This window comes from Salvelinus alpinus, chromosome 14 (genome assembly GCF_045679555.1).
Source record: "Salvelinus alpinus chromosome 14, SLU_Salpinus.1, whole genome shotgun sequence".
Classification (NCBI taxonomy): Eukaryota; Metazoa; Chordata; class Actinopteri; order Salmoniformes; family Salmonidae; genus Salvelinus; species Salvelinus alpinus.
This window is the reverse complement of record NC_092099.1, coordinates 18843426-18858753: the sequence shown is the minus strand read 5'-3', so window position 1 is coordinate 18858753 and position 15328 is coordinate 18843426. Positions and strand designations below refer to the sequence as shown.

Genomic DNA, 15328 nt, shown 5'->3' with positions numbered 1-15328 from the left:
GCCCATCTCAATGTTGTATGAAACATTGGAGATTTGTGATCATTATAACCCACCTGATACTGTAACAAGAAACAAATGGAATATAAATATAAATACATATAAAGTATATGAGTAATCCACAGTATATCCATTCACTACAGCCCCACAACATTCACTACAGCCCCACAACATTCACTACAGCCCCACAACATTCACTACAGCCCCACAACATTCACTACAGCCCCACAACATTCACTACAGCCCCACAACATTCACTACAGCCCCACATCATTCACTACAGCCGCACAACATTCACTACAGCCCCACAACATTCACTACAGCCCCACAACATTCACTACAGCCCCACAACATTCACTACAGCCCCACATCATTCACTACAGCCCCACAACATTCACTACAGCCCCACAGCATTCACTACAGCCCCACAACATTCACTACAGCCCCACAGCATTCACTACAGCCCCACAACATTCACTACAGCCCCACAACATTCACTACAGCCCCACAACATTCACTACAGCCCCACAACATTCACTACAGCCCCACATCATTCACTACAGCCCCACAACATTCACTACAGCCCCACAGCATTCACTACAGCCCCACAGCATTCACTACAGCCCCACATCATTCACTACAGCCGCACAACATTCACTACAGCCCCACAACATTCACTACAGCCCCACAACATTCACTACAGCCCCACAACATTCACTACAGCCCCACATCATTCACTACAGCCCCACAACATTCACTACAGCCCCACAACATTCACTACAGCCGCACAACATTCACTACAGCCCCACAACATTCACTACAGCCCCACAACATTCACTACAGCCCCACAACATTCACTACAGCCCCACAGTATTCACTACAGCCACACAACATTCACTACAGCCCCACAACATTCACTACAGCCCCACATCATTCACTACAGCCCCACAACATTCACTACAGCCCCACATCATTCACTACAGCCCCACAGCATTCACTACAGCCCCACAACATTCACTACAGCCCCACAGCATTCACTACAGCCCCACAGCATTCACTACATCACCACAGCATTCACTACAGCCCCACAGCATTCACTACAGCCCCACAGCATTCACTATAGCCCCACAGCATTCACTACAGCCGCACAACATTCACTACAGCCCCACAACATTCACTACAGCCCCACAACATTCACTACAGCCCCACAACATTCACTACAGCCCCACAACATTCACTACAGCCGCACAACATTCACTACAGCCCCACAACATTCACTACAGCCCCACAACATTCACTACAGCCCCACAACATTCACTACAGCCGCACAACATTCACTACAGCCCCACAACATTCACTACAGCCCCACAACATTCACTACAGCCCCACAACATTCACTACAGCCCCACAACATTCACTACAGCCCCACAACATTCACTACAGCCCCACAGCGTTCACTACAGCCGCACAACATTCACTACAGCCGCACAACGTTTACTACAGCCGCACAACGTTTACTACAGCCCCACAACGTTTACTACAGCCCCACAACATTCACTACAGCCCCACAACATTCACTACAGCCCCACAACATTCACTACAGCCCCACAGCATTCACTACAGCCCCACAACATTCACTACAGCCCCACAACATTCACTACAGCCCCACAACATTCACTCCACCCCACAACATTCACTACAGCCCCACAGCATTCACTACAGCCCCACAACATTCACTACAGCCCAGAACATGCTGATTTGTACAACATGTTGTTCCTAAATCACTGTCATGAGAGCCGTTAAAAAACTTTTCTTCGTCTCATTTATCATCTCAGAATGTTCTTCTTTAAAAAAAGAAAAAAAGAATGACAACTCAAGTAACAGAATATAAGGTATTTTAGTTTCTATGAAAGACAAGTCATAACGCAGTCGACGTGACAACTTATTGATGCATCATGGAAAAACAAGCTTCATTCTCTAGAAATGAGTGAATAAATGACATCATATCTCGATCTCACCTTCGCAGCTGGGAAGTTGTTCAGTCAGTACGTGATCTGAAAGGTATAATGACAGGAGGACCGCTGTCATCCACACGTTACATTCCATCATGCCTTCTTCATCCCTGAAGTGACGGCAGAGCACAGCGTTTCTGATTCACCCTGATGTTAGGAAACGTGTTTTTACCTCAGACAGAAACCCAGAGGAGGAAGAGGAAGAGGGGGTGGGGGGGGGGGGGTTGTAAAACCACAACACACCCACTCTCACTGTCGCTGAATGACATTACGTACAACAACAATATGTGTTCCCAGACTATAATGGATCTGTGTCCCTAATGGCCTCCTAGTCTCTAATATAGTGCACTTCTTTAGAACGAGGACCCATAGAGCTCTGGTGCAACGTAGTACACCATGTAGAGGATAAGGTGGCAGTTTGAGACACAGCCGATATGTCATTGCACTCACAGACGCTGAGTTTACTGTGCAGGTTAACGACCAGATTCAATCAATGTATCCATTTTATTATTGACAAAGGCAGGCCCAAATACCGTGCATCCCTCTTCCGTTAAAGATCAAATTGGAAATTTGACCGTTTTTAAATTCCACTGTGTAATTGTTGTTTTTACATTCCACTTTGTACAGTTGAAGTCGGAAGTTTTACATACACCTTTAGCCAAATACATTTAAACTCAGTTTTTCACAATTCCTTACATTTAATCCTAGTAAAAATTCCCTGTTTTAGGTCAGTTAGGATCACCACTTTATTTTAAGAATGTGAAATGTCAGAATAATAGTAGAGAGAATGATTTATTTCAGCTTTTATTTATTTCATCACATTCCCAGTGGGTCAGAAGTTTACATACACTCAATTAGTAATTGTTAGGATTGCCATTAAATTGTTTAACTTGGGTCAAACATTTCGGGTAGCCTTCCACAAGTATCCCACAATAAGTTGGGTGAATTTTGGCCCATTCCTCCTGACAGAGCTGGTGTAACTGAGTCAGGTTTGTAGGCCTCTTTGCTCACACACACTTTTTCAGTTCTGCCCACACATTTTCTATAGGATTGAGGTCAGGGCTTTGTGATGGCCACTCCAATACCTTGACTTTGTTGTCCTTAAGCCATTTTGCCACAACTTTGGAAAGATGCTTGGGGTCATTGTCCATTTGGAAGACCCATTTGCGACCAAGCTTTAACTTCCTGACTGATGTCTTGAGATGTTGCTTCAATATATCCACAAAATTTCCCCCCTCATGATGCCATCTATTTTGTGAAGTGCACCAGTCCCTCCTGCAGCAAAGCACCCCCACAACATGATGCTGCCACCCCTGTTCTTCATGGTTGGGATGGTGTTCTTTGGCTTGCAAGTCTCCCCCTTTTTCCTCCAAACACAACAATGGTCATTATGGCCAAACAGTTCTATTTTTGTTTCATCAGACCAGAGGACATTTCTCCAAAAAGTACGATCTTTGTCCCCATGTGCAATTGCAAACCGTAGTCTAGCTTTTTTATGGCGGTTTTGGAGCAGTGTGAAGTGCAATAGACATTGCATCATCTGTGGATCTGTTGGGCCGGTATGTAAATTGGAGTGGGTCTGGGATGATGGTGTTGTTGTGAGCCATGACCAGCCTTTCAAAGCACTTCATGGCTACAGACGTGAGTGCTACGTGTTGGTAGTCATTTAGGCAGGTTACCTTTGTCTTCTTGGGCACAGGCACTATGGTGGTCTGCTTAAAACATGTTGGTATTACAGACTCGGACAGGGAGAGGTTGAAAATGTCAGTGAAGAGAGCGCATGCTCGGGGGAACATGACCTGGTAATCTGTCTGGCCCTGCGGCCTTGTGAATGTTGACCTGTCTCAAGTTCTTATTCACATCGGCTGCGGAGAGCGTGATCACACAATCTTCCGGTACAGCTGGTGCTCTCATGCATGTTTCAGTGTTACTTGCCTCGAAGCGAACATAGAAGTAGTTTAGCTCGTCTGGTAGGCTCGTGTCATTGGGCAGCTCCCAGCTGTAATTCCCTTTGTAGTCTATCATGGTTTGCAAGCCCTGCCACATCCGGCGAGCGTCGGAGCCAGTGTAGTACGACTCGATCTTAGTCCTGTATTGGCGCTTTGCCTGTTTGATGGTTCGTCAGAGGGCATAGCGGGATTTCTTATAAGCTTCCGGGTTAGAATCCTGCTCTTTGAAAGTGGCAGCTCTAGCCTTTAGCTCAATGAGGATGCTGCCTGTAATCCATGGCTTCTGGTTGGGGTATGTACGTACGGTCACTGTGGGGACGATGTCATCGATGCAATTATTGATGAAGCCAATGACTGATGTGGTGTACTCCTCAATGCCATTGGAGGAATCCCGGGAACATATTCCAGTCTGTGCTAGCAAAACAGTCCTGTAGCATCTGCTTCATCTGACCAATTTTTTATTGATCTAGTCACTGGTGCTTCCTGCTTTAATGTTTGCTTGGAATCAGGAGGATGGAATTATGGTCAGATTTGCCAAATGGAGGGAGAGCTTTGTATTTGTCTCTGTGTGTAGAGGAAAGGTGGTCCAGAGTTATTTTCCCTCTGGTTGCACATTTAACATAGAAAATTGGTAAAAACTGATTTAAGTTTCCCTGCATTAAAGTCTCCGGCTACCAGGAGCGCCGCCTCTGGGTGAGCGTTTTCTTGTTTGCTTATGGAGGAATACAGCTCATTCAATGCTGTCTTAGTGCCAACCTCTAACTGAGGTGGTATGTAAACAGCTAGGAAGAATACAGATGAGAACTCTCTCGGTGGGTAGTGTGGTCTACAGCTTATCATGATATACTCTACCTCAGGCGAGCAATAGCTTGACACCTCCTTAGATATCGTGCACCAGCTGTTATTTACAAAAATACATAGTCCGCTGCCCCTTGTCTTACCAGACGCCGGTGTTCTATCCTGCCGGTACATCGTATAACCAGCCAGCTGTATGTTGATATTGTCGTCGTTCAGCCACGACTCCGTGAAGCATAAGATGTTACAGTTTTTAATGTTAATCTTCCACATAATTCGTCCATTTTATTGGATGTTTGCTAGCAGAATTGAGGGAAGTTGGAGTTTATTCGATCGCCTTCAAATTCTCAGAAGGCAGCCCGCTCTCCGGCCCCTCTTTGTCCGCCCCCTCTTCACGCAGATCTCAGGGGTCGGAGCCTGTTCCCAAGGGGTATCCTCCGCCTCGGGCTCGTCAGAGTCGTGAAAGAAGAAAAAGGATTCTGCTAGTCCTTGGTGAGTAATCGCAGTCTTGATGTCAAGAAGTTATTTTCGGTCATAAGAGATGGTAGCGGCAACATTATGTACAAAATAAGTTTAAAAATAAGTTAAAAACAACGCAGATAAACCAACAAAAAAAACAATCAGTTTGAGGCACGTAAAACGTCTGCCTTGTGCTCCAGCGCCATCATACAATCAGGCAGCCAGTCACAGTTTAACACCTCTCCCCTGCAAGGCAAACCCCTGCTCTCTGGGTCTGACTCTGAGGTGGGTTAGGAGAGAGTTTATACAGTTAACAAAGTGAAGAGGAAGTGAGAGGTTAAACCGTGGTTTAACTGTGGTTCCACAGAACTACCAGGGGTGGTAATCAAAATCACACCAAAGCATAGACCTGATATGGCATTAAAGAAGGAAACCTGTGTCCTCTTTGTCCTAGTTTAGATATCTGTTATCTCTGGTAGTGTGGTGTGAGCCTACAGGGAGGAGTTCAGAGACCTGGCGGTGTGGTGTGATGAGACAGCCTACAGGGAGGAGGTCAGAGACCTGGCGGTGTGGTGTGATGAGACAGCCTACAGGGAGGAGGTCAGAGACCTGGCGGTGTGGTGTGATGAGACAGCCTACAGGGAGGAGGTCAGAGACCTGGCGGTGTGGCGCCAGGACAACAACCTCTCCCTCGACGTCAGCAAAACAAAAGAGCCGATCGTGGACCACAGGAAACGGAGGGGCGAGCACGCCCCAATCCACATCACTAAGCTGTAGAGGAGCGGGTCGAGAGCTTCAAGTTCCTCGGTGCTCTTCCTCTGCCATCATCTGGCCCGCAATGTGGAAGGAGGGCACAAACTTGGAGATGTTGGCTAAAGCCTTGAGTTCCTCGTGCCATTTAGCTGGATTTCGTTTTTTTTTCTTCAGTGGTTTGATTTCATCATTGTAGAAGGCCTACCTAGCTGTTCTGATCTTGTATTGTATTTAGTTCCTCAACTCTTTCAATAGGACAGTGTTCTTCTGGCAAGGCTGTAGTTATAGCTTTCATCCACTAGGGGGCATATGCTATCCAAAAGGCAGGAGGATATCTGTCGTCATAAGGTCTTGGTTTGAACATTTATTTGGTAAGAAGGAAGAGCCAGTCACAGTTTAACACCTCTCCCCTGCAAGGCAAACCCCTGCTCTCTGGGTCTGACTCTGAGGTGGGTTAGGAGAGAGTTGATACAGCTAACAGAGTGAAGAGGAAGTGAGAGGTTTACCCGCAATGTGGTGGTGGTTCCACAGAACTACCAGGGGTGGTAATCTAAATCACACCAAAGCATAGACCTGATATGGCATTAAAGAAGGAAACCTGTGTCCTCTTTGTCCTAGTTTAGATATCTGTTATCTCTGGCGGTGTGGTAAGTAAGAAGAGGAGAATGTAATGTCAGTGTTAGAAACGTGCCTTTGAGACTAAAAAAGTGACATTCCAACATTCCTCTAAATCAAAGGGTCAGATAAAGTAGCTGTAGTGATGTCATCTCAGCCCCTGGACATAAAGTAACCAGTGGTCTCGACTCAGCCCCTGGACATAAAGTAACCAGTGGTCTCGACTCAACCCCTGGACATAAAGTAACCAGTGGTCTCGACTCAGCCCCTGGACATAAAGTAACCAGTGGTCTCGACTCAGCCCCTGGACATACAGTAACCAGTGGTCTCGACTCAGCCCCTGGACATACAGTAACCAGTGGTCTCGACTCAGCCCCTGGACATACAGTAACCAGTGGTCTCGACTCAGCCCCTGGACATACAGTAACCAGTGGTCTCGACTCAGCCCCTGGACATACAGTAACCAGTGGTCTCGACTCAGCACCTGGACATACAGTAACCAGTGGTCTCGACTCAGCCCCTGGACATACAGTAACCAGTGGTCTCGACTCAGCCCCTGGATATACAGTAACCAGTGGTCTCGACTCAGCCCCTGGATATACAGTAACCAGTGGTCTCGACTCAGCCCCTGGATATACAGTAACCAGTGGTCTCGACTCAGCCCCTGGATATACAGTAACCAGTGGTCTCGACTCAGCCCCTGGACATACAGTAACCAGTGGTCTCGACTCAGCCCCTGGACATACAGTAACCAGTGGTCTCGACTCAGCCCCTGGACATACAGTAACCAGTGGTCTCGACTCAGCCCCTGGACATACAGTAACCAGTGGTCTCGACTCAGCCCCTGGACATACAGTAACCAGTGGTCTCGACTCAGCCCCTGGACATAAAGTAACCAGCGGTCTCGACTCAGCCCCTGGACATAAAGTAACCAGTGGTCTCGACTCAGTCCCTGGACATACAGTAACCAGTGGTCTCGACTCAGCCCCTGGACATAAAGTAACCAGTGGTCTCGACTCAGCCCCTGGACATAAAGTAACCAGTGGTCTCGACTCAGCCCCTGGACATACAGTAACCAGTGGTCTCGACTCAGCCCCTGGACATAAAGTAACCAGTGGTCTCGACTCAGCCCCTGGACATAAAGTAACCAGTGGTCTCGACTCAGCCCCTGGACATAAAGTAACCAGTAGTCTCGACTCAGCCCCTGGACATACAGTAACCAGTGGTCTCGACTCAGCCCCTGGACATAAAGTAACCAGTGGTCTCGACTCAGCCCCAGAAACTGAGAAACAGGGAGGATAATCTAAATATAAAATCAAACTGCAAGCATTTGCCTCCACCTTATGGCAAAATGTGTAGAACTGCTAATTTATGGTATTGATGTGGATATGCAGACCCACAAGCCACTGCGGCTCCTCATGATTTCAGTTTTTTGTGGCCCCCACCCTCGTCAAATGTGCCCATCCTTGACATAGACTGACGTGGTGAATCCAGGTGAAAGCTATGATCCCTTATTGATGTCACTTCTTAAATCCACTTCAATCAGTGTAGATGAAGGGTAGGAGACAGGCTAATGATAGATTTTGAAGCCTTGAGACAATTGAGACATGGATTGTGTATGTGTGCCATTCTGATGGTGAATAAACAAGACAAAAATATTTAAGTGCCTTTGAACGGGGTATGGTAGTAGGTGCGATGTGTCAAGATCCGCAATGCTCCTGGGTTTTTCACGCTCAACAGTTTCCCATGAGGATCAAGAATGGTCCACCACCCAAAGGACATCCAGCCAACTTGACACAACTGTGGGAAGCATTGGAGTCAACATGGACCAGCATCCCTGTGGAACGCTTTCGACACCTTGTAGAGTCCATGACCCGACGAATTGAGGCTGTTCTGAGGGGAAAAAGGGGGGGGGGGTTCAACTCAATATTAGGAAGGTGTTCCTAATGTTTGGTGTACTCAGTGTACAGTCGTGGCCAAAAGTTTTGAGAATTACACAAATATACATTTTCACAAAGTCTGCTGCCTCAGTTCGTATGATGGCAATTTGCATATATTCCAGAATGTTATGAAGAGTGATCAGATGAGATGCAATTAATTGCAAAGTCCCTCTTTGCCATGCAAATGAAGTGAATCCCAAAATAACCTTTCCACTGAATTTCTGCAGAAGGCTTCAGGGCGCCCAAGAAAGTCCAGCAAGCGCCAGGACCGTCTCCTAAAGTTGATTCAGCTGCGGGATCGGGGCACCACCAGTACAGAGCTTGCACAGGAATGGCAACAGGCAGGTGTGAGTGCATCTGCACACACAGTGAGGCGAAGACTTTTGGAGGATGGCCTGGTGTCAAGAAGGGCAGCAAAGAAACCACTTCTCTCCAGGAAAAACATCAGGGACAGACTGATATTCTGCAAAAGGTACAGGGATTGGACTGCTGAGGACTGGGGTAAAGTCCTTTTCTCTGATGAATCCCCTTTCCAATTGTTTGGGGCATCCGGAAAAAAGCTTGTCCGGAGAAGACAAGGTGAGCGCTACCATCAGTCCTGTGTCATGCCAACAGTAAAGCATCCTGAGACCATTCATGTGTGGGGTTGCTTCTCAGCCAAGGGAGTGGGCTCACTCACAATTTTGCCTAAGATTACAGCCATGAATAAAGAATGGTACCAACACATTCTCCGAGAGCAACTTCTCCCAACTATCCAGGAACAGTTTGGTGATGAACAATGCCTTTTCCAGCATGATGGAGCACCTTGCCATAAGGCAAAAGTGATAACTAAGTGGCTCGGGGAACAAAACATCGATATTTTGGGTACATGGCCAGGAAACTCCCCAGACCTTAATCACATTGAGAACTTGTGGTCAATCCTCAAGAGGCGGGAGGACATACAAAAACCCACAAATGCTGACAAACTCCAAGCATTGATTATGCAAGAATGGGCTGCCATCAGTCAGGATGTGGCCCAGAAGTTAATTGACAGCATGCCAGGGCGGATTGCAGAGGTCTTGAAAAAGAAGGGTCAACACTGCAAATATTTACTCTTTGCATCAACTTCGTGTAATTGTCAATAAAAGCCTTTGACACTTATGAAATGCTTGTAATTATACTTCAGTATTCCATAGTAACATCTGACAAAAATATCTAAAGACACTGAAGCAGCAAACTTTGTGGAAATTAATATTTCTGTCATTCTCTATTTTTGGCCACGACTGTACATACTGTAGCACAGCCATTGTGCCATAGAATTACAATGAGTAGAACGGACATAGAATTAGAATCTCAGCCCATAGAATCTATGTGCCATAGAATTACAATGAGTAGAATGGACATTCGCATCCGAAACAGTGTTGGTGGGCCTCTTTTCTCTCAGACACAACGCCTGTTATCCTGATACGTGCATTTCTGAGATGGAGATCCCACCCCCCCCCCCCCCCCAAAATTACCAATTAAGATTGGATCTTCTTCGATTCTAAGTCTACGGTCAATACAATCTCTGTACATACCTCTCAGGATGTTTTTCAGAAACATGTCAAACTCAATCCACGGTGGGATGAGAGTCTGCAGGTTTTCGCTCCTCCTTGTACTTCATTGATGAATGAAGGTCACTAATTAGTAAATAACACCCCTCACCTGGTTGTCTAGGTTACAGTAAATAACACCCCTCACCTGGTTGATGGGTAAAAAACAGAAGACACTAGGCCCTCCATGGATTGACTCCTCTGATCTAAAGCACCTAACACTGCTCTTGGAACTGTTGGCCTGGTTGAATTTCGATCTGCAAAACATTAATAATTCAGTCAGTAAAAGACTAGAAACTACAGTACAGTAACATAATATCTTAATAATATCATAATATCATAATATTTATACTGAACAAAAATATAAAATGCAAAATGCAACAATTTCTAAGATTTTACTGAGTTACTGTTCCTACGAGAAAAGCACTGAATTGAAATAAATGATTTAGCCACTAATCTATGGATTACACATGCTTGGGCAGGCATGGGAGGGCATAGGCCCACCCACTTGGCAGCCAGGCCCAGCCAATCAGAATGACTTTTTCCCCAGACAGAAATACTCCTCAGTAACCCCCCCCCCCCCCCCCCAGATGATCCCGCAGGTGAAGAAGCCAGATGTGGAGGTCCTGGGCTGGCGTGGTTACATGTGGTCTGCGTTTGTGAGGCCGGTTGGTCTTACTGCCAAATTCTCTAAAACAATGTTGGAGGCAGTTTATGGTAGAGAAATTAACATTCAAGTCTCTGGCAACAGTTCAGCGGGACATTCCTGCAGTCAGCATGCCAATTGCATACACACTCAAAACTTGCACACTCCCCCAGCACAAGGTGCACCTATGTAATGATCATGCCGTTTAATCATTAATCAGCTTCTTGATATGCTTCAATAAAAAATGGTCAGGTGGATGGATTATCTTGGCAAATGAGAAATGCTCACTAACAGGGATGTAAACAAATCTGTGCACAAAATTTGAAAAAAATAAGCTTTTTTGTGCATCTGGAACATTTCTGTGATGTTTTAATTTCAGCTCATGAAACATGGGACCAACACTTTACACGATGCGTTTTATATTTTTGTTCAGTGTAAAATAGTCATACTAGTTAATACATTGACTTGTATTTAAAAACATAACTTTCTCAGTATTTAGTTGTTTTAACCTCATGTACTGTTTCAATAAAAAATGTATACACATAAGCCTGTTAAATGAACCATAAACCAGTACAGCCATCTCAATACTGAGCCTGCTAACAGTAGCCGAAAAGCTAATAGTACATGACCATGTTGGTCATCTATGAACGTTTGAACATCTTGGCCGTGTTCTGTTATAATCTCCTGTTGGTCATCTATGAACGCTTGAACATCTTGGCCGTGTTCTGTTATAATCTCCTGTTGGTCATCTATGAACGCTTGAACATCTTGGCCGTGTTCTGTTATAATCTCCTGTTGGTCATCTATGAACGCTTGAACATCTTGGCCGTGTTCTGTTATAATCTCCTGTTGGTCATCTATGAACGTTTGAACATCTTGGCCGTGTTCTGTTATAATCTCCTGTTGGTCATCTATGAACGTTTGAACATCTTGGCCGTGTTCTGTTATAATCTCCTGTTGGTCATCTATGAACGCTTGAACATCTTGGCCGTGTTCTGTTATAATCTCCTGTTGGTCATCTATGAACGCTTGAACATCTTGGCCGTGTTCTGTTATAATCTCCTGTTGGTCATCTATGAACGTTTGAACATCTTGGCCGTGTTCTGTTATAATCTCCTGTTGGCCATCTATGAACGTTTGAACATCTTGGCCGTGTTCTGTTATAATCTCCTGTTGGTCATCTATGAACGCTTGAACATCTTGGCCGTGTTCTGTTATAATCTCCTGTTGGTCATCTATGAACGCTTGAACATCTTGGCCGTGTTCTGTTATAATCTCCTGTTGGTCATCTATGAACGTTTGAACATCTTGGCCGTGTTCTGTTATAATCTCCTGTTGGTCATCTATGAACGTTTGAACATCTTGGCCGTGTTCTGTTATAATCTCCACCCGGCACAGTCAGAAGAGGACTGGCCACCCCTCATAGCCTGGTTCCTCTCTAGGTTTCTTCCTAGGTTTTGGCCTTTCTAGGGAGTTTTTCCTAGCCACCGTGCTTCTACACCTGCATTGCTTGCTGTTTGGGGGTTTAGGCTGGGTTTCTGTATAAGCACTTTGAGATATCAGCTGATGTAGGAAGGGCTTTATAAATACATTTGATATGATATGAAATTTGATAATAGCAATCCTATAGGCTTGACAGGCTAGCAATAGCGTAGTTAGCGTAGCGTTAGAGGTAAACAGTTAAAAAATAATATAATACAGCTCTGTAATATATAACACGTGGGTTGGGAGTAGTCGGGGCGTAGACCATACAAACGGGGTCGAAAATAAAGCACGATATTACCTCAGAAGAGCTATAAATCAATAAGTTGAAACAGAATATTAGCCGGCGCCATTTTGTCTTATGTTATTCTATGCCTAGCTTAGCCGCAAATCCAGTCATCTCTATGACAAGATCGCTAACAGTTTACACTCGATCAATTTCAACATTTGAACTTTACAATTTCAACATAAAAAAGGTAAGTATCACTCAGATAACAATTTAACATTTTGTATAGATAATGTGCTTGTGTTATACCACATACCTGTTTAACAGAACAAAGAAAAATGACTCTACCAGTTGGTGCTGGGTGACCATGGCCTCTATACTCTCTCAGTTGGTGCTGGGTGACCATGGCCTCTATACTCTACCAGTTGGTGCAGGGTGACCATGGCCTCTATACTCTACCAGTTGGTGCTGGGTGACCATGGCCTCTATACTCTACCAGTTGGTGCTGGGTGACCATGGCCTCTATACTCTTACAGTTGGTGCTGGTTGACCATGGCCTCTATACTCTACCAGTTGGTGCTGGGTGACCATGGCCTCTATACTCTACCAGTTGGTGCTGGGTGACCATGGCCTCTATACTCTTACAGTTGGTGCTGGGTGACCATGGCCTCTATACTCTACCAGTTGGTGCTGGGTGACCATGGCCTCTATACTCTACCAGTTGGTGCTGGGTGACCATGGCCTCTGTACTCTTACAGTTGGTGCAGGGTGACCATGGCCTCCATACTCTTACAGTTGGTGCTGGGTGACCGTGGCCTCTATACTCTTACAGTTGGTGCAGGGTGACCATGGCCTCCATACTCTACCAGTTGGTGCTGGGTGACCATGGCCTCTATACTCTTACAGTTGGTGCAGGGTGACCATGGCCTCTATACTCTACCAGTTGGTGCAGGGTGACCATGGCCTCTATACTCTACCAGTTGGTGCAGGGTGACCATGGCCTCTATACTCTACCAGTTGGTGCAGGGTGACCGTGGCCTCTATACTCTTACAGTTGGTGCAGGGTGACCATGGCCTCTATACTCTACCAGTTGGTGCTGGGTGACCATGGCCTCTATACTCTTACAGTTGGTGCAGGGTGACCATGGCCTCTATACTCTTACAGTTGGTGCTGGGTGACCATGGCCTCTATACTCTACCAGTTGATGCTGGGTGACCATGGCCTCCATACTCTTACAGTTGGTGCAGGGTGACCATGGCCTCTATACTCTACCAGTTGGTGCTGGGTGACCATGGCCTCTATACTCTTACAGTTGGTGCAGGGTGACCATGGCCTCTATACTCTTACAGTTGGTGCTGGGTGACCATGGCCTCTATACTCTACCAGTTGGTGCTGGGTGACCATGGCCTCTATACTCTACCAGTTGATGCTGGGTGACCATGGCCTCCATACTCTTACAGTTGGTGCTGGGTGACCATGGCCTCTATACTCTTACAGTTGGTGCTGGGTGACCATGGCCTCCATACTCTTACAGTTGGTGCTGGGTGACCATGGCCTCTATACTCTTACAGTTGGTGCTGGGTGACCATAGCCTCTATACTCTACCAGTTGGTGCTGGGTGACCATGGCCTCTATACTCTACCAGTTGGTGCTGGGTGACCATGGCCTCTATACTCTACCAGTTGGTGCTGGGTGACCATGGCCTCTATACTCTACCAGTTGGTGCTGGGTGACCATGGCCTCTATACTCTTACAGTTGGTGCTGGGTGACCATGGCCTCCATACTCTTACAGTTGGTGCTGGGTGACCATGGTCTCTATACTCTACCAGTTGGTGCTGGGTGACCATGGCCTCTATACTCTTACAGTTGGTGCTGGGTGACCATGGCCTCTATACTCTTACAGTTGGTGCTGGGTGACCATGGCCTCTATACTCTTACAGTTGGTGCTGGGTGACCATGGCCTCTATACTCTACCAGTTGGTGCTGGGTGACCATGGCCTCTATACTCTTACAGTTGGTGCTGGGTGACCATGGCCTCTATACTCTACCAGTTGGTGCTGGGTAACCATGGCCTCTATACTCTACCAGTTGGTGCTGGGTGACCATGGCCTCTATACTCTTACAGTTGGTGCTGGGTGACCATGGCCTCTATACTCTTACAGTTGGTGCTGGGTGACCATGGCCTCTATACTCTTACAGTTGGTGCTGGGTGACCATGGCCTCTATACTCTTACAGTTGGTGCTGGGTGACCATGGCCTCTATACTCTGACAGTTGGTGCTGGGTGACCATGGCCTCCATACTCTACCAGTTGGTGTTGGGTGACCATGGACCACCCATGGATCAGCCAAAAGACCTGGTTCCACCCTCTTCAAAAATCACTCTCACTGGACTGAAACATACAGTTGAAGTCGGAAGTTTACATACACTTGGGATGGAGTCATTAAAACTCGTTTATCAACCATTCCACAAATTTCTTGTTAACAAACTATAGTTTTGGCCAGTTGGTTAAGACATCTACTTTGTGCATGACACAAGTAATTTTTCCAACAATTGTTCACAGAGATTATTTTACTTAGAATTCACTGCATCACAATTCCAGTGGTTGAGAAGTTTACATACACGAAGTTGACTGTGCCTTTAAACAGCTTGGAAAATTCCAGAAAATCATGTCATGGCTTTAGAAGCTTCTGATAGGCTAATTGACATCATTTGAGTCAATTGGAGGTGTACCTGTGGATGTATTTAAAGGCCTACCTTCAAACTCAGTGCCTCTTTGCTTGACATCATGGGAAAAACAAAAGAAATCAGCCAAGAACTCAGAAAAAAAAATGCAGACCTCCACAAGTCTGGTTCATCATTGGGAGCAATTTCCAGACGCC

General features: G+C 46.0%; 1 protein-coding gene across 1 annotated transcript in view; it reads right to left on the bottom strand.

Annotated features, from left to right (window-relative positions):
* LOC139538552 (uncharacterized) overlaps positions 1-2175 on the bottom strand; it is a 41065-nt gene extending 38890 nt beyond the window's left edge. The window contains exon 1 of the mRNA XM_071340716.1: positions 2016-2175. Within this exon, the coding sequence (XP_071196817.1) occupies positions 2016-2106 (91 nt within the window). The 5' untranslated portion in view covers positions 2107-2175. The remainder of the gene's footprint in view (positions 1-2015) is intronic.
* Positions 2176-15328: the final 13153 nt, after the last annotated feature.